This window comes from Melopsittacus undulatus, chromosome 3 (assembly GCF_012275295.1).
Source record: "Melopsittacus undulatus isolate bMelUnd1 chromosome 3, bMelUnd1.mat.Z, whole genome shotgun sequence".
Classification (NCBI taxonomy): domain Eukaryota; kingdom Metazoa; phylum Chordata; class Aves; order Psittaciformes; family Psittaculidae; genus Melopsittacus; species Melopsittacus undulatus.
Window position 1 is genome coordinate 89,952,314 of NC_047529.1, and position 19,239 is coordinate 89,971,552.

The window sequence follows — 19,239 nt, forward strand, 5'->3', positions numbered from 1 at the left end:
TGAGAGAGGTGAGTCTTTAACACTGGACCTACTGCAAAGTTAATTATAAGTAGTATGTCTGTGTTGCAGATTTAAGGGTGTACAAGCACTAGTGAAATATTGTAATTAAATACAAGCTCCCAATCCAGGGAGTAATCTAAATATGGCAATAATTGGGTAGCTAAAAAATATGCATTGATGAGAAGATGATTATTACATGCTGGAGAATTTCACTGGTAATTCTGATCTTCTAAAATGAGCTGCACAAAATTCAGCTAATCTTTAACTTAAATTCCCCAGCAAGAGAAGAGCAGTCAGCTTGTGGGTTGGAGCTAAATGCAGATGACATTTCTTGCTTTATTCTAATAACAAGCATTTTAAAAAAGCTGTGAATGACACTGCAGAGCCTCCTAAGAACTTAATAAGATATTCAGAGTATCTGGCCACCCTGTCGAGGGAAAAAGATTCACAGTGGTAAGTCCTTTTTGTTAACATTTGTCTTAACTGCAATGAATGCCAAGATTTTCCATCTGTGGGAATGAGGTGAGACTTCACAATGAGAACTCCAGTTCCTCATATAGAAGTTTAGATGGCAGTTCAAAATGGAGAGAACCAAGGCCTCCAGCATTTGTAATTTTGGATGAACAGACATGAACTTTGTACATTGCACCCATCACTGTTTCCTATTTGCTTGCTGTGGTGGCAACAGCTGGGCTGAAGGGCAGCATAGTCCTAGTAGATGGGAGCAGTTCAGCAGCCTGTGCTTGGGTTTGGTAACTCAGTCTTTTTACCACATCTTTGTGCTATGTTTCACCCTTACAGATGTAGCACCTGGCTTTTACTGTATGATGTAAACAAGAGCCCATTAGTGGAAGGAAAGTTTAGTAAAACAAAAAATATTCCACATTTAATGCTAGGGCTGTTGTACTGTGTTTGTGCATGGTTTACCATATACTCATCCTCCTTCCTGTAGCCTGCTGAACAGTACACGTGCTCTCTGGTTGCGAGGGCCCTGCTGAGCCAGTGTGGGTAAAATCACTCCTGATGTTTCTTTTTAGCAGTGGAGTTAAGCTGGGGGGAGGCAATTAGGGCCTCTGTCTCTTCATCCTTTCTGACATTTGTATGAAAGAACCACATACTAAATGCTCTTGTGGGTTGAGTGATTCCTTCAAATGTTGCATTCAGCTTGCTAGCAAGATGGGAGTATCACTGCTTTGAGGTTGTAGAAAGAAGGTACTGGGCTGGCTGGAGGAGCAATGGCCAGGCTTCTGCCTTCAGCCCCTGCTGAGTCAGTAGACTTTGCAGCTCTGGAAAGATTTAAGCATAGCACCTGAATCTTCAAAACACAAGATGGAACTGCACAGAAAAGGTCCTTGTGTGTTGATGGTGGCCATCGTTCCTGCATCACAGCTGTGGTAAGAGATCAGATGTGGAATATTGACAAATAGATCAGCCTGAGCAGCTACAGAGCCAGGTTTTAACAACATCATTATGCATTGTGAAACTTATCATCAGTGCTGCAGCTCACTTAAAAGCAGTCTAAGTTGCCTTTTTGTTCAGAACCCAAAACTGCTCAGGTGGGGTTCTTGAGGTGTCACAGGTACCTCCGTCTTACAGTTCTGAACCACCTCATGCATGAGGTTAAGTATCAAGCTGTTTAGGTCTTTCAAGAACAAAAGGGTGGCTTAAAGCCTTTGTGTATTTGTATGGTGCTGAGAATGGCATTCCTATGGACTTAGGTGCCTTTTGGTGCTATTCAGAGCTGTTTTGCCCACCTGTTTAAACTAGGTCTTGTGTAAGGGTTAGGTACCTCGTCTGTGTGTATCAAAGCCTTAAATGCATCTTCTGTCATGTATAGAGTAATTGGGCCTGTCTGCCTCCTGCAGACACAGTGTGAGGTCTAAGATGTGTTTGATCAGTGCAACCTCATACCTAGTAACAGATTTTATTTCTAACCATCATGTCTGATTATTCTGTAGGATTTGCCCATACTTAGAAACACCACATATTGCAGTAAGTCTTAAAACAGCAGACCCTCTCCAGAATAATGGAGAAATGTAACATGGGTGAGTTTGTGCTGTCTTCTTCAATTTATATTTTTTGTCTTTTTTACTGTTGTCACTCTTGGTTTTTTTTTTTAACTCACTAGGTTACAGTAACAACTTTATGGCCAAATAAAAACTGCTTACCACATGGCTAGAAAAGGAACTAACTTTTGAATCTCACCTTGACACCTCCTCTGCCCTGCTTGTGCCTCAACAAAGAGTTAGGGGATGCCTTTTCTGTCAGCCACCCTGTGCAGCAGGAGATTGGGCTTCATGACCTACAGCTGTCCCAAAGGAGCTATGTTCCAGTGGCTTGAACTGAGTCAGAACTATGAGGCAGGTGCAGTATCCTATGGTGCAGTACCAGAGGCCGTGGAGATAAGCATTGGTTAATCACATAAGATGTGGTGCTGGGGGAAAGTGATATTGCTGGGCCTTGGTCCATGCTAAGCAGATACAGCAACTTGCTGCTGGAAGGATTTGTGCAGCTGTTTTCCAATCTGGTTTAGTGTGCTTAAGCTAGATATACAGATTAATTTAGGTTGATTAGAACTACTGGAATTAATTACTTTTCATGGAAATTAATTCAAACTTAAGATAAAGATGTGAAAATTAGAGGCCTCAATGAGGCTAACTAAATATGGGCAAGTTTTCAGTGCTTTCCACAGCCATCTGTTTGCCCTGCTTCCACACAAGGCAAGGTTTAGAAAGACAAAGCAGTGATGGTTTGTCATAGTAGACTACCATGCAAAAGCCCCCAGGGCAGAAACAGGGCTGGTGGCTATTAGTAAGAGTCCTCTACCTACCTGTATAACCTCTAGCCTTCATTTGCAATGAAGCAGTTCATGAGCAGGGTGGTAAGAGATGAGGTACAATCGGCCAGAAATGGTCAGAAGGGAGCAGGCAAATTCAATTTCCTCTTCCACATTGCAGCTGGATGCTGCAGGAGACACTAGTAGGGCTTAAATTGCACTGAAGACCACATGGCTTGGGGCTGTACATGAATATTTTGCTTTTGCCCTTGTAAAAGTGAACAAAATTTTGCCTAGGTTGTGCTGAGCTTTACAAATAATTCATCAAGATCTGAAGTGAAAGAAAAACAATAGATTTCTCATTTTCATAAGGCAGAAGGCAATTAAAAATACAAAAAAAAACTCAAAGACTGCTGCCACACAAAACGTACTTGGATCATTTTATTTTCAGCAGGTGTTATTTAGTTCAACTACTTAAATCTTAAGTGTGGCACAGTAGGAAGCTCAGAATGCAACTGTGTATCGCCTAACAGTAATGAGACTTTAGCTACAGCAGCTCTTGTTAAATCTTCCTTGTTAACTGGGACAGGACAGCCTGGCAGCACATCACCATGTTGAGCATTAGAAACAATCTATGGTACTTACAGTAAAGATGAATGGCAAGACACTGATAGCTGCAATATTTTTAATTAAAAAAATGAGGAGAATACGGCACATGTGTGTTTAGATGCTGTCATAGAGGCAGGATTTGTTGTAGCCTTTAGGCTTCCAAAGCAGTCATTCATTCTTGTAAATCGGTGTTTGTCAAACTTGTGCAAAAGTGTGACCTCCCTTTTTGCATCATCTGTCTTCATGCAACTATTAAGTTGGCTGCAGCTCAGTTTCTCTGGGGGTGGGAAAGCAGAATGGTCTGTAATTACTGGCTACAGGTGTTTATGGACACTGAGCTGTGTCCAGCAATTAAAGGCATTTAGTTGCTCCCTTCCTAATCCAAACACTTCCAGACAATAATTACAGCCTGCATTGCACTTTCCTGTCTATGAGGAGGATTCCGCTGGGCCCTTCTGCTACTTCCAAGGGGACTGTTGCCTGAAATTTGAGAAACACTGCTGTAAACCAACCAGGAGCATGAGATAATATGCAAGAGCAGCTGTTTATGCAAAGCTGCTTTCTTTGCAAATAAGGTGCACCATATGCTTTGAAGACTTTCCATGCACTGGATACTTTCTTTTCTTGTGTTTGACTTCTGTTAATCTGTGTAGGATGGCTCGTTCACACAATATTTCAGTATGGCTGAATGCATGCAGCATACCAATCTGTGATGCTATGTTGCTATTCAGAATTACCACCTGCAGAACATGTTAAAGAAAAATAAGAGATTTGCTGTTGGAAAAAAAAAGCTCAACAAAAATCAGATGTAGCTGTAAGTTATAGTATATGTTGTACTATCCTCTTACATATTCACTGCCCCTGTTCAAAGCTGCCTTTTGCTATATGTTATATATCAAATGCCAGTTAGTTTGCATGCAATCAGCTGTTTAATTATGGCAGGAAAGAGATGTCTTGTGTGCTTTTCACTGAGTTGTATTATTTTCCACCGTATTGATTTGTGATCCCAGCCGTTCCAGGGGAAGGAACATTGAACAAGTTGTAGTCATTGTTCTAGGATTTACAAGAACCTGAGATGAAGTGGAACTGTGTGTTTTTTAGGACATCTTACAAACCCTACCCATGCCAAGGCCTTCAGCGGAAGAACATCTGCCCCTTAGTGTTCTTGTGTAGAAGTTACAAAAATAAACATTTGAAGGTTGCTTGTTACATCTGAAAGAACCTACCCCCATGCAGCTCCCTGACCTGACTCTTGTCTTTAATGCAAAGAACCACATGGCTCTTGTGCTAGAAATGCTCCTTATTGCTCCTCAGACAGGCTTTGCTGGGAAGCAGTGTCTTCCAGAGCCATATCTTCTTGGCTGGCCCTCCTGCACTCCAGGTTCTGACTCATGAAGATGGCATGGGCTGGACCTGCCTCTCGCCGTGGTCTGGATTCTGTAGCATCGGTTGCTTCACAAGTTTCGGTGAGTTGCTGGAAAGAAAGGAAAGGTCAAGTAGTTTAGGAAACTTCTGAGTAACACTTCTGCTAAATTTTGAAGTGACAGGTGAAAATACAAATATTGATTTAGGAATGTCATTCTCTGAAACTGCATAGGACTCTCAGCCTGTGTTATTCACAAGGGATTTTGTCTCATATGCATTTGGAAACACATGTATTTGGAAAGAAAAGCAGACCAGGAGCTAGAGGTTTAGTACCACAGATGTACATGTAGAGAGAGCTGTAAAATAATTTAGAGTGGAAAGGAATTTTGGAGGTCATCCAGTCCAAACCACTGCTCCAAGTAGGGCTCACTTCTAAGAAATTAAATCAGGTTGCTCTGGGGCTTGCTTTATACACCAAATTTGAAATCCAGCTTACAAAGAAACCTTTTCATCAAAACTGGAATGCAGTTATCAGTCTGGAAATGGTATGCACTCCCACTGTAAGGAGTCCATTAGTATAAAAACTTTCCAGAGCTGTGCTGTGTTAACCTTTAAATGAAACACTTCCTCCTTACCACTTTAAATCAAATAGACACCTGCATTCTGCCCAGTTACTTTGGCCAGGACTCACCTCATCTACATTGAATCATGTAGTGTATCATCTGAGCTGTCAATGGTTGGCAGGCAGATATGAATATCCCAGGGGAAAATTTCTTCCTGAGAGCTGTAAGGCTGAAGTAGGTTGTCCTCTCCACTGAATATAGAGGCCCCACCAACAATCTACTGCGACTTCAGGCCCAAATTTTAGATGGCTTAAAGTTAGACAAGGTGAATCCTACTGTGAGTACTCAGTATTGCAGACTGGCTGTGTTCTTGCAAATTAGGCTATAAACTCTTAGAGTTGGAATTATGCCTTGTAATTTGATACATTCAGCTGTACATGTAGAAATATTATTAATGTTCATTAGAGTAATAAAGCAGGATTGAACCCAGATGAGTAATGCTCAGTCAGCTTCTGTTGCAGTTCATGGCAAAACTCCAGGGAACTATACCAATCCTAGTATTTTTGGGTGTGAGCAAAATACACACAGACTAAGGAACCTTTTTCACTTGAGGTTTAAAGAATTCTTTGAAAATTAGGAAAGTTATACACAGTTCAGTCTCCCCCTGTTGCCGATTTGGTTTCCGTTTTGATAGGCCAAATGCAAAAATCTGTCTTAATTATGTCACTCAACCTGTAGTTGCAGTTGCCGTTTTATCTCTAGTCCATCTTCTCACATTACTGCTCTGTAGAGCTGTGGTGAAAGTTTCAAAATTCAGGATAGCAATTCATAGCAACTGAAGTTAAATAAATGTACTTAAGTAGACAATAAAACAATAACACTACTGTGTACACTGAATTTCCCAGGGAAGAAGGGAATAGAAATGGGAGCCTACTGGGAAGAGGGTTGGAAGTTCTTTGTGTGAACTGTTTTGCTGTTAACAAATGCTGAATCACAGGGCATTCAGGTTTCCTTTGGGAGATATTTCCTACAGATTTCTTTGACTAACCCTTTCAGCAACAAGGTTTTCAGGTCCTGGATTGAATTTCTGGTGAGAGTGAGGGACAGAACAAGTGCCCTGTTGACTGGGAATGGTTCCTATTTGAACAAATAATTAAGTCCTGCGTAAGCAAGGAAGGAGCTATTTAGTCTGCTTATGATAGCACTCATCACCTGGACTGCAGAAATGGAGACGTAAGTCCCTGGTCTTTAGTGAAAAGTAGAGGGATTTTGCCTCATTTTGCAATTTCAGGTGCATACTTAACAGCTACCCTGCTGTTAAATTACTTACAAATACATCACTCTCATATACATGCTAATATTAAACAGTCTAATTTTCACTGTGATGCAGCAAACTCCAAAACAAATACCAAATTCCTGATGTTGTTTCTGAAGATTGTTTTCTGACCAGTGAGAAGGAAGAAACCAAATAGTGGTGAGGACTGTTCAAGAACCTGATAGGACAGCAGTATAGAAGTTCACGGTTCATTCTGCTATTTTGGCTTCAGCCTTACCCGAGTTGTTTGACTTGCTGCTCTAGCAGATGGACCCATGGCAATATTCATACTGCTGGATGACTGGGTGTCACTGGTGTTACCTCCATCTGCAGCTGAGAGCCCAGAAATCACCAAAGCACTTGAAAAACTTCTCTTGCCGAACAGCAGGCTGAGAGTTGAGCTGGTGGAAGAGGCCAGACTGGACCTGAGCATTGCTGCAGCTCTGTCCTGCACAGTCAGCTGGCCTGCAACAGGAACAGCTGGGGACTGGGAAAACACGGATGTTGCTGAGTTGTGGAGTGACAGCTGACTACTAGAAAGCCTTCGGGCAATTTCATGGGCAGATGTAGATGTCTGGATGAAAGGCTGGCAGTTTTCTACAATGGGTCCAGAGTGACTGGAAGCAGGAGGCCTTTGGTTTAAAGCAGTGTGTGCCTGGATGGACTGACTCCTGGGTTTTCTCCTGCCTTTAAAAGAAAGATTAATATATTTAAGTAAGTGGCATCCAGATGAACTCCCTGGTAGCAGTGTCCCACTTGTGCATGTTACTATTGGCATATCACTGCTGGTTTTGTCAGCATAAGAATCCCAAGAATACCAGAAATAACAAATGGCTAAACCCATGAGCCTTTCTGTGTTTTCTACTACAGGCATTTGGGCAGAACAGCTCCAGTGGTTCTGCACTCAGTCAAAAGAGAGGAAAATGAGAAAGACAGCCCAAGGAGAGTACTCTAATCACAGGCTCACAGCTATTCTGCCATGTACATTTTAACCTGCCCAGTGAATGGCTGTTGCTATAAATCCACTCCCCTTTGACAACCACACTAAAGTAGGGGATTTTGACTTATATGTCTTGGTATAGTTAAATGCAAAAATAAAATAAAAAAACTGTAGGTTAAAACAGTGGCACATTAAGAAGAATTATTCTTGCATATGGGGAAAGAGAAATTGTGAATTCAACCAAGTGGAAGACTGCAGCATTCATATAGTTATTAAGACTAACATTAAACTATGTCTGAGTTCCAAGAGTGATATACATATCACAGACTGAAGAGATGTGAACACCTTGAGTTAGGGTAGTCTGTTGAAGGTCTGAATGAGACCCATATAATGCTCTTGAAGTGTCTTAACCAGATATAGAGAGTTGGATACAGAGAGTTATTAGATAAGCTCTTGTCATGTGCCTGGACAACTATCTTCCTGAACATATACACACCCATTTTTAACACTGATATCAACACCTTACATCATTCAAACAAGTAATTTCTGTATTTCTTATGCTTGCATAGTTAAATAGGCATAGAATGAAAATAAATCAACTTATTGGTTAGTCAACACACCAGAAACCTGCTAATACCCAGGCGCTCTGCAGGTGGCACACAGCAGGTTGGCACACAAAGTGAGCCATGAAAGAGTGTCCATTTCTGATGACAGGCTCTAGCCCAGGTTTAAATGGCACAGATCCAGTCATGTGAGTGCCTGCTTGGCTTTTCTGCTTTCCAGGAAACTCCAAATATTAACACAAGCTGACATTTTGGTTTCCTTGGTATAGCTGTGGAGTAGAGAGTTGAAGCCAGAAATTCTGTTGAGAGCCATCAGCACAGAAACAAGTGGTTTTGGCAGGTATTTCTAGGTTGGTAATTTATTTTTTTCCCCAATACACAAACTATGGAGGGGAGGAAAGCACTGAAACTCCTCCAGACAGTGAAATTTTGCAGGCGTAAAGGAATAAAAATCTCACCCTATCTTCTAGAAACATGATTGTTCGCTGCATCCATGAGGATTCCAGTAATGCAGAATTTCGTATCCAGACTATTCACATTTTATAGTTGAAATGTGCTGTTTTACATCCACAGACCCACATTCCAGAGGCTGGTATCATTAGCCCCATTTTTCAGATGCTGACGCAAAGGGAATTCGGGTTATTTGGCAGAAAGTCAGATGGCAGAGCTGGGCTACAACCTAACTGGAGCTCTTTAGCTGGACTAAAACCTAGTTGATTTGGCAAGCACTGGACAATTTCACACCCCTTTTACACTGTATCTTTAGTTCTTTTATACGCCAAACAATTTTCCAAAGATGGCATGCAAAGCAGCATTCTCTATAATAAAAGCCCCAAGGTTTCTGCTTGAGAGCAACAGGATAGATGCATGTGGCTCCTGTGTGCCATGTTGCTGGTGTCCTTGGCACTTAGATGTGATCAACAAGGAGAGCACGCACTGTGCTGGGGTCAGGCCTGGCTTCTGTGCAGGCAGCTGAGCGCATGTCTGGCCTCCACAGGGATTCAGATTCTTCAGACCCTGGGGTTTTGCTGAAGTGCTTTGGTTTCTACATCTGATGGTTATTTGAATACGTTACCCTTTTTGAATAAAAAGAACAGACTGGAATTAAGAACAGAAGGGCTGCAGTGTGTTAGTTTGTGCAGGGGCTAACGTGGCCAAACATCTGTTTGTGATTTAAACTGCCAAGCTGACCCCTGTCCAAAAGTATTCTATATTCATCCCAAATGCAGTGGTTAGAGCATTGGACAGGAGACCACCCATGTCTACACATAAATAACTCTTGTTCCTGAAAACACTTAGGAAACAAAGGCTGTTCTATAAACTGCATCATGAAATAAGGACACTTTGGGGAAGAACCCCACACGTATCCACCAATGCTCCTGATTTTGGTTGCACTTTTATATAGGGCTTTCATTGCATTTTGCAGACTCAGTGGCACCAGGGTGCAAAATGAAATATGAAAACATTAAATGCACTCAATTCATAGATTATGAGTCTAGAAGGGACTGATGTGACCATCTAGTCTGCTGTGCTATATAGCATGGGCCATAGAACTGCCTGGAATTAACGTCTGTGTGGTATTACTAATTGCTACTGCAATTTTTAATAAATGCATCCAGTATCTCCAGTCATGGAGAACTCTCTTTAACCCTTAGTCACTTGTTTCACTATTTATTTACTCTCACTTTTAAAAATATGTTCTTGATTTCAAATCTGAATTTGTTTAGCTTTGTTACATCCAAGTCTGCTTGAATCAGCAGTCTTTGGGCATCTTTTGTTGCCCAGGTAAGTACTTACAGACTATGATCAAAGCATCTGTTATAAATTGTTTGAAGCTCTTTCACTACAGGATGTATTTCTCAGATCTTTGATCATTTTTTGGCTCTTCTTTGAACCTCTTCCAAATGAAAAATGTCCTTCTTCAATTAGGGCACTAGGACTGTGCGTAGCAGGCCAATAGCATCCTGAACCAAAGTCAGATTGACAGACATGCATTATCAAGTAATCCTATAATTCTGTTTTTTAAGCAATGGTCATAGCATAAGTTCTTTCCCCATCCTCTGGAACTGCCTGAAGTGTCCTGATACCTACTGAAGATCAAAAAGAGCTTGCTATCTAACCAGCTCTCTCTTAAGAACCTTCTTGAATGAGAGTCATTTGGATTTGCTCAGTTAAGCATATAGCTTTGATAGCCCCTCCTTCATGTTCTTTGTAGCTGTTAGGATGGAAGGAACTACTTCATGATCAGATCATAGAAACAGGTCATCTGCATTTTTCCCAATACAAACCAGACATTTCTCATTTCTATGCCGTGGCAATTCTGCTGTTCTCTATAGTGGTGGATTGAGATGACTGTTCAGGACTTTTTTTTCTTCTAGTAATCTCTAAAAATAAAACCCACAAACCCACTTTTATCTTTTTGCCCTAATGGTGCTAGCCAGAAACTTCTCCTTGTTTCAATTCTCTTTCTCTTATCAGTAGTCTCTAAGGACTGAAAACCGATTTGCATTTGCTATTTTCCACTTCCCTGCATTTGTTGTGCATTTCTTCATTTTACCTCAAAGCCAGGTTGCTGTACTTAACTGTGACCTTCTCTCTTGACTGTGGTTTTTGAGTGCCCAGTACACTCTTTTAAACAACTCATAATTAACTTTCATTATTGTATGGCATGCTCATGATCATTATTTTACAATTAAGTCTGCCATTCTGATTACTGCCATGTCAAGTTATGAGTATGCACATGAGGATTCCTCTAATGCTAAACTCAATTAAAAGCAGCAGTTATTTTATTCTTACAACATGATTTATATTCAAGGCAAGATTTTCTCCAGTCCTGTCTATTATCTTTAATGAGAGGTCAAAATGCTCTAACAGGAAACAAACAAGTGTCATAGCCCTCTAGTACTCTTCTTTAATGTGTACAGTAATAACCACAACTTGTTGAAAGGTTGAGTTAATTGGCATTAAAAGTCCTAATCCCACAGCAATTGGTCTCTCAGTGACCCACTGCCAAACTTAATGTATATTTCCAGTGTGAAGGTCAGTAGTTCTACCTTGTGAATATGTCTACAGTATTTTTGACTCCATAATTTAATGTGAGAAGGGCTTAGATGTTAGCTGACAGAACAATTGACAACATTTATTTTTCTCTTAGTAACTGCTGTAGAAACATAAGAAGTTATTTCCTGTTTGTTTGTTCTCCACATGTGCTGATGAACAGTCAAACTAATTCCTCAAATAAATTGTCATGGTTCTTCCAAGATAATTAGGATGTTTTCATACTTCTGCTTCCCAGCCAACAGGAAGCCCAGGTTCACTGCAGTACGGGCTCTCTCCACTGCACAGCTAGACTCTCTCACACCTGCATTTCTCATTCTGGCATTGCTAGTGGAACCTCCTAGTCCAAAAGTTACATGTAAAGGAGTTTGACAGCGGCACCTTTGGTGAATCACATTTGTCTTATTCCCCCCGTTCCAGTAAATACCCAGAACAATATCAGGAAGCCATCTCTTTCACATGCTTGGTCATCAGAAAAGACAGACCTCCCTCTTTCTAAAATTAGTTTTCCACTGGACATAAGCACGCTCCAAAAACATGTGCCTATGTGGCATGGCCCTTCAGGAGAGGACTACAGAGAAAGCCAAGTAAATTGTGCAGGTACCTGCACGCTGGTGGACCTCTTGAGATGAAGCTTGCAACTGAGGTGTTCCATCTCTGGTAGGCTGTGAGCTACTGCTCTGGCTTGAATTGCCTGTGCGATTGCTGCTAGACGATGAACCCCCTACACCGTCTACCTCTTCAACGTTTCCTCTCTCATGGTGAGCTGCATGGCAGTCCTTCCGCATTCTGTTGGCAGGAACACACGCATGGTCATCCATTTATTATGCACAAAAATTTCTGCCACCAATGTTAAGTGCCTTTACAATGTATAACTGTACTCTCTCGTACTGCTGCAGGTCTTTTGACATTTTATGAAATGACAAAGATGGCATGGTAAGCTTCCTAGGAACAAAACTCTATACAACACACACCTTGTCTGTGTTACCTGGCTTTGGAGCCCAGTGAGACTATCTGATGTTACAGAGGGATCTAAAGATCAGGTTTTGCATTGGTAACTGAGTAGCAAAGAGGAATGGACTGCAGGGAGCTCAGTGGGAATGAGCTGTGTGGTGGGAAACTAACATATTAAGCCAGTAGGTTTAATCTTGGCATCTAAGCACAGGTCATAACATGCAAGCTGGCTCCTATAGTCTCTCCATGGTCCCCTGCCTCTCTTCAGCCACTATGGCAATAGGGCAGGTGGAGGGAATGAGACAAGAGTGAGTTATTGCTGTATGAACAGTGTATGCAGGAATGAGAGAGAGAGAATCTGTCAGACACTGATCATACTTACCTGCACCTGGGAAGTCAGGCAGTTTTTGTTGGTAGTAAGTAAATTTTTTAGATGTGTTTTGGCCAAGAGCAGACTTGGGGATGATTAATCTATATTGCCAAAGCTTTGGAGCATAACCCGCCAACACATTTACTCATGTTCTGACATGTCACTGAGTTACAGAAGAGATACCCTTATTTACAAGGCATAAACAGTAAAATTTCCTGGAATAAGGGAAATGTCTGTAGTGCTAAGTGATTTGATAATGAATCTTCCTGAACATGCAGAAATCTTCGCTTAAAAGCCATGAATATGTAATAAATTTGCTTTCTGCTATATTTGTAGGGCTATTTTGTAATATTCTGAGTTATTTGCCATTAATTTTTTGCTCATACTATGGAATTGCTCTCTTTTAATAGAAAATACAGTGGAACTAAGACTGCAGGGTCTCTATCTGCATAGCCAAAATGTAACACCTACCTTAACCATTTGGATTTGAACCACTTTTTAATGTTGTCCAAACTGACAGGTCCCCCCCAAATATTCCTCAGTTGGCTGTGTGTCCCAAGGTACGAGGTGGTTAAAGGGGAAACATACATTGGATATCCCAGTGGCTGATCACATGAAGAGTTAATTAAGTTCCTCAAGACCTGTTTATTGTTCTGAATGCTTCCTCTCTCCGGGTTACGATTGCGTAAGAATATCAGTTCCTGCTGCTGCCCAGCCCAAAGCCCTCTGACGCACTCCTTGTTGACCTACAGATGGGTTAAAAACATGTGGATCACATGGAAGTGTTTGCTGCTTAAGACGCAGAATCATAGAATCATAGAACAGTTAGGGTTGGAAAGGACCTTAAGATCATCTAGTTCCAAACCCCCTGCCATGGGCAGGGACACCAAATGACACAATTTAGGTAGAAAGGCAATAGCTGTGTGTGCAAACCCTCATGTCTTTGCACCAATAGGTCCTGTGAACTTTTGCAGCTAATCCCTGGTGGTAAAGCCTGGAATGATACTTTGGATACACAAACATATGGGTGCAAAATGGAAGTCAACTGAAGAGAACTTTTTTAGCCTCCAATCCCCATTCCAGTAACTACAATCAACCTCTCCTCTTGGCCAGATTGCTCAGAACTATTATTAGTTATCACAGCCCTAAATTACTGCAATATTAGCAAGATGGTATATGTACCTTGATAACCTTGAAGCTCAAGTAGCTTTTGTGGAGCATGATAACTTTATACTCATCTGCTCCTTCATCTACCACATGTCTCAGGGTTAGCAGCTCCTCTCTGTTGGAAAGCACAGCGCTGCGCCAGGCTGGGTCCCCTTCGTGACAAATCACTACCTTTTCTTCAAAAGATTGGATTGCTTCATACAAAACTGCTGGGTCCTCATACTCATCTGGGCAAGTAAACTGGTCCTGGTAGCACAGGAAAAAAAGTATTAAAAAAGTCAGGTATATTTGTGAAAATACAATAAACAAAATCTAGCTTTTCAAACAGTTGCCAGCTGATCCCACAAGTGACTTGCCATTTGATACAGCATGTCTTCGGGGAGGTAGAACAATTAATTTAACAGTAATATAGAAAGGTATGATTTTTTTTTACTGTAACTTGTTCTGATCTCATGTCTCCACCAGACAAAGACACTCAGAGGATACCAACTTAGCCACTTCCTTTTTATAGAGTGGGAAAACCCTGGGAGGCAGAGCTTTTGGGTAAGCTGGAGGGGGATCAGAATCACCTGGGGTGTTGCACAGTTCTTCTGGAAATCCTTATTTTTATTCACAAAAAAACACTAACAAAAGCACAGACTGGGACTCCATCAGCACATATCACAATATTGTGTTACTATTATAGCTGTCACACAGCAACACAGCCAGTGATAACATTCATAAAATTACTGTGTCAAACTCTTGCATATTAATTCCCAGCAGTTCCACTTCAGTTACATTCAGAGCAATTATAAATACCGTGCATGATAAAAGCATATGATACTAAATCATCATGTGCCAGAGCAAGAACGTTGTCAACTCCAAGCTATACGAGGGTTGACTTAAAGAAATTGGAGCAACTTCAATAGAAATGTGCCAGATTTTTACAACTGAAAACAGAATGGGGTCAGAAACAACCTGACATAATCAAACAGCCATGACACTGACCCTTCAAACCACTCTCCTCTCATCTGTGTCTTTTAACATATGGAAGCATTACATGTGCATTGCCATTCATGAAAAGACTGATAAATTAGCAGTGGAGTTAGTCTAATTCATGTAGTTTTTTTTCAATCTAAAACTATCTCTATAGTGTCCACACAAGATATGACTCAGTTTTGTTTTGATGAAAAATACAGGGTCAAGCTCTGCAATATGAATGGTTTCAAATGAGTAGCAGGGGTACAGAAAAAAAGATAAGGGAATGCAAAATAAATAAAAGCCAAGCTTTTCCATTTTGGTTAAGGAAGTTTCTCAGAATAAGGCAAAACCACTCCATTTCTCTCTCTCCTTTGGACAGTTTCTAAGGTTTCCCGTGCTTCCCTCAGAAAACAGGTATTACATTAAAAATTGAAACTAAAAATAAATAATAAAAGAAGACACTACCTGGTGTAGCTTCAGAGACATTCGGATTGCTGGGGCAACAACCTTATGCAACAGATCCATGTCTGCAAAGACCCACTCATCTTTTGCCGCTATCCGAAAGTCTCCTTTGAACAGCGCATGAAGCCCATAAAGAAAAGAGTCCAAGCTGTAAGAGAAAGGCAGCAGTCACTCACAAAAGTCATTCCCAGCTCACCAGGCTGGACCCCTTCCCTCCACTGGCCACATACTGAGCAGTCGGTATAAAGCTGTGGTTGTAGCGCACACTTCTAATACGAAAGCAGTCCTCGGGGTAGGTGGTTTTCCTTCTGCTTGCACTGTAAACAATTGGCCATGGAATGAGTGTGGTACCTGGAAGGAAGGATGTCCTAAGGATGGGTGGCTGTGCCACAAGGTGCTGCTACTCTGCAGCAGTGCCAGAGAGACCAAGTCAAAGAGTGCCAGCTGCCCCACAAGTGCTGTGCTGGCAGCAGGAGCTGCCCACTCATGTGCAGGTGTATTGATCAGCCCTGTGAGCAGTTCTCCTCATGAGGTAAAATTAAAAAAAAACAGCTGTAAAAAGTCTTTTCAGTAAATCTGAGACTTCTGTCGTGAAACTCAAACCCAGCTGTGAACATTAACCCAGATGTACTGAGAAGAATACTTAGCTTCAGGAACTGTGCAGCAAACCAGGTGAGAGCATGAGTCAAATGACAGCATTTCATATTGAAACAATGAGCCATAAAGCAAATGTGCTCTGGGTTTCTTTTCTCTAATATAAGAAACTAGATGTAACCAGTTCTGCCTGACCTTGGATACTGGTTTGCCTAGACCTGAGGCTTAAGCAAGGGGTAAAAGGCACAAAACCAAGTGGCTATTAGAAAATGGCCTCAAAGGGCTTTGCTAAGGGAAGAAAAAACAGCCTTCGGCTCCAGTCTGCACCCTGAACCACAAGCTTCCCACAGCACCACAACCACTTGTATAATGCCTGTAGCAGGACTGCTGTCCTAATGCTACCCTGAAGAAGTGAGCTCAAAACTGAAGAAAGCAGAATCATCTGTTAAACACAGGCATCTCCTGCAAACCCACAGGACATAGTTTCACCTACTTGCCAAGATTTCACTCACTCTCACAACAGTTGATTTTTTAGATTGTAAAGGCTCTGAGGAGAAGCTGCATTAAGATGTTGGCAGTTTTCATTACTGCCCTGGCTCTCTCTAGAGAATTCATAATCTTTCCACATAATTGAGCTCTCTTAATTATTTTAGGAGAAGAAAAAAGTCATTTGGATGTTTTCTCTGAGAGGAAGAACTGCTTGGCCTGTCTTCAGCAAAAACATTCTAATTTTGCCCTTGGTGGGTAGCATGTTTTAGAAATTAAATTGGAAAGATATATCTGCTGTTACCAGAAGAGCAGCTGGATACCAGTTCTCTCTGTGAAAGCACCATGTTATAAAAATCAGCTAATCAGTGGGAGCAAGGCCAGTCAGGAAGGCAGGGCTGCTGTCGCTGCTGGGAACATGAGAAGCATTGGGAAGTTCCTGTGAATTCTTAACTGATTTGCATTTATTAGTACTATGTTATGTATTAAAACATGCCTGTGTGAGACAGGCACTTACACATGGATCTTCAAAACATTCAAGCATTGATTTCAGTGGGAGTTATGTGTTTTCAAGGAGCAGGTCCTGATCCCCATTGACTTTTAGTTAATCATCTCCACAATTTAGAAAATGGTAATATCCCCAAATCCTGCTTAATAGCTAGGAAAGCCCTAGAGGGCAATTGGGAGGAGGGAAAATAGTGGGTGCAGCCAGTGTGAAATATGTGGTGAGATGTGTGACTATCATCTCCTTTGAAAAGTCTAGAAATCAGGATGGGTCCTTTCACTTGCCCACCCACTGGGCAACATCCAGCATACATAGCTGAATCCTTGCCTGGTAAAAACACTGCTGTATCTATTCTTCCCAGGGTGACATTGAAAAATAGCCTACCTGCACCTAATAATGATAGTATGGTCTAGTATAGTTTTTCCCCATATAACACCCCCCATATTTGCTCTGAAAAGTTGGCTGGGATGAAGGGAGGAGTAGGCAGGAAAGAGAACTGGTTTTTACATAATTAGAAGCTCTCAGAGCCAAATCTGAACACCAGAGGAGACAAAGAGTTTGCATTCACCATGTAAGTGTCTTACGGGCATCAGCACATGCTAAATAGGCTGCTGTGAACAGCAGTACCTACTGAAAGCAAGGCCAGGACTAGGACAGCTGTGCAAACTGCAGCTGAGCATCAGCAGACAGAAGCACATACAGTTCTCACTGTGCTTAGTTAGGGAAGACTTTATCCATTTCTCATCCCTCTGTATAATGAATTCTCTAATGAGCATTTTTAAGAACAAATATGACCGCTACAAGGAGCAAAGCAGTGGTGACAGTAGTTGTGAGAGACTGAGAGTCAATTATTTTCTATATTGTATTTTCCAGCAGAGAGGTCTGGAGGAGATTGCTGTATTTACAAAACTGTGGATATCTTTTATTCTCCCACCAATTGTAATGAGGCTTTTGGGTACATTCTGCCTATAATGTGACGCTATCTCAAGCTATTACTTCTGTAACACGCAGCCCTTAATCCACATAAATACAGCCATTGCTATTCTTCCCATTGTCATGCTGTCTCCTGAAGACTCTAATGAGATTATAAGGAAGCTGTAAAGCCAACAGCTTTGATCTCAGTCCTTACTCAAGGTTGTTTCTGCATTCTTGGCCCAGTTTTACCATACCTCAATTAGTAATCTGCTGTAGTTACAGGCTCATTCAAAATATTTTAGAAACTAGTTAAGGTAAATTCACATGCCAGAGGAATGACGTTAATCAGGAAGAGACAAAACTACTATTTCTGGCAACATTTCTAACCGTCTCAGCTAAACACTCAAAAAGCTGCTGCCACAACTGTTTTAAAATGAGCTGTTTTAAAACGAGACTAGTAGGTGTGTGGGAACTGTCGGCCCCTCAAATGTACAGAAAGAAGGGGATTAAATAGCACCACAAATACCAGAGGGAAGGCAACAGAGCCAAAACAAATACTCCCTCTTACTTACTGCACCCCTTACATTGGTCTAAGAGCTGAAACTAAAAGCATTTGCTGAAAGCCTGAAAACAGCATGGATGAAAAGTAATGAGCTGGTGAATATACCTGTGTATTTTGCACATCAAAACCCATCCTCTGTCTGCAGTTTATAGACCTTTCTCGGTGTTAACTGTGTATATATTTAAGGAATGAAGAAACACGCATGCCTGTGAACTGGTAATGACCTGAATGTCGCAGCTTATCTGAATCAAGTATTTTCAGTGGTAGCCCTCCACCTCTTTCCCCTCAGATGCTGGGCAGTGCAACGTCGTGCCCAGGAGGGAAAGAACAAGCAGGGCCAGCTGCTTCCCTGGGCTTCAGCATGAACAGTGGCTCCTCCAGCCAGAAGTGTTCCTTGGAGTAATCCTCTGTCCACTCTGAGTGACAACACCCAAAGGGAGCTCAGGGGACATGAGCATCCAGGCTTTGTAATGTTGGAAGTATCTGATGAGAGATGCTTGAGAGATTTTTATATTTTTCCAGACTTGAACTGTGTACATTTATTTACATGTATACACATAAACATTAATTTAGCAGCAGGTCTAGTGGCTGAATAGGAGTTTTAAGTATTTTTTTTACAAATGTACACCTAAACATATCACTCATATTTGAATAAATGAATGGTAATGTCATCTCATTCTACAAACTGCATTTTGTACAGAGTGCCTCCTAATGGTACTTTAAAAAAGCAAGTTATTTGCATAGCAATGTTCTGCCTTCTTAATGAATGCATTTATTGTGTAATCTAGTGTTAATGTTGGGTTTGTACTGACATTTACATGAACGGGGACTCTGATAATTATTTACATACATTATAAAAGTGCATTTAAAATTTTGGTTTACACAGTGACATTTACTGATTAATAGATTAGACAAAATCATGTGTAAATGAGTGCAAATTGGTAGTTTACATACACAATGTAAACCTGAATCTCAATTCTGTAGTGTAACATTACCTTTGCATTACTATTTCTGTGCAGCAGTTAGATGAGTGTCACTCCTTCAGACACAGCAAAGGCTAGACTTAGTCCAGAGGA

At 41.2% G+C, this 19,239-nt stretch overlaps 1 protein-coding gene across 1 annotated transcript in view; it reads right to left on the bottom strand.

Annotated features, from left to right (window-relative positions):
- Positions 1 to 3,211: 3,211 nt before the first annotated feature.
- Positions 3,212 to 19,239, bottom strand: part of PCNX2 (pecanex 2) — a 154,901-nt gene continuing 138,873 nt past the window's right edge. Inside the window, exons 29-34 of the mRNA XM_005146038.3 lie at positions 15,105 to 15,249; positions 13,695 to 13,925; positions 12,984 to 13,258; positions 11,793 to 11,977; positions 6,867 to 7,315; positions 3,212 to 4,859 (exon numbers count right to left, since the gene is read on the bottom strand). Coding sequence (XP_005146095.2) covers positions 4,686 to 4,859; positions 6,867 to 7,315; positions 11,793 to 11,977; positions 12,984 to 13,258; positions 13,695 to 13,925; positions 15,105 to 15,249 — 1,459 coding nt within the window. The 3' untranslated portion in view covers positions 3,212 to 4,685. The remainder of the gene's footprint in view (positions 4,860 to 6,866; positions 7,316 to 11,792; positions 11,978 to 12,983; positions 13,259 to 13,694; positions 13,926 to 15,104; positions 15,250 to 19,239) is intronic.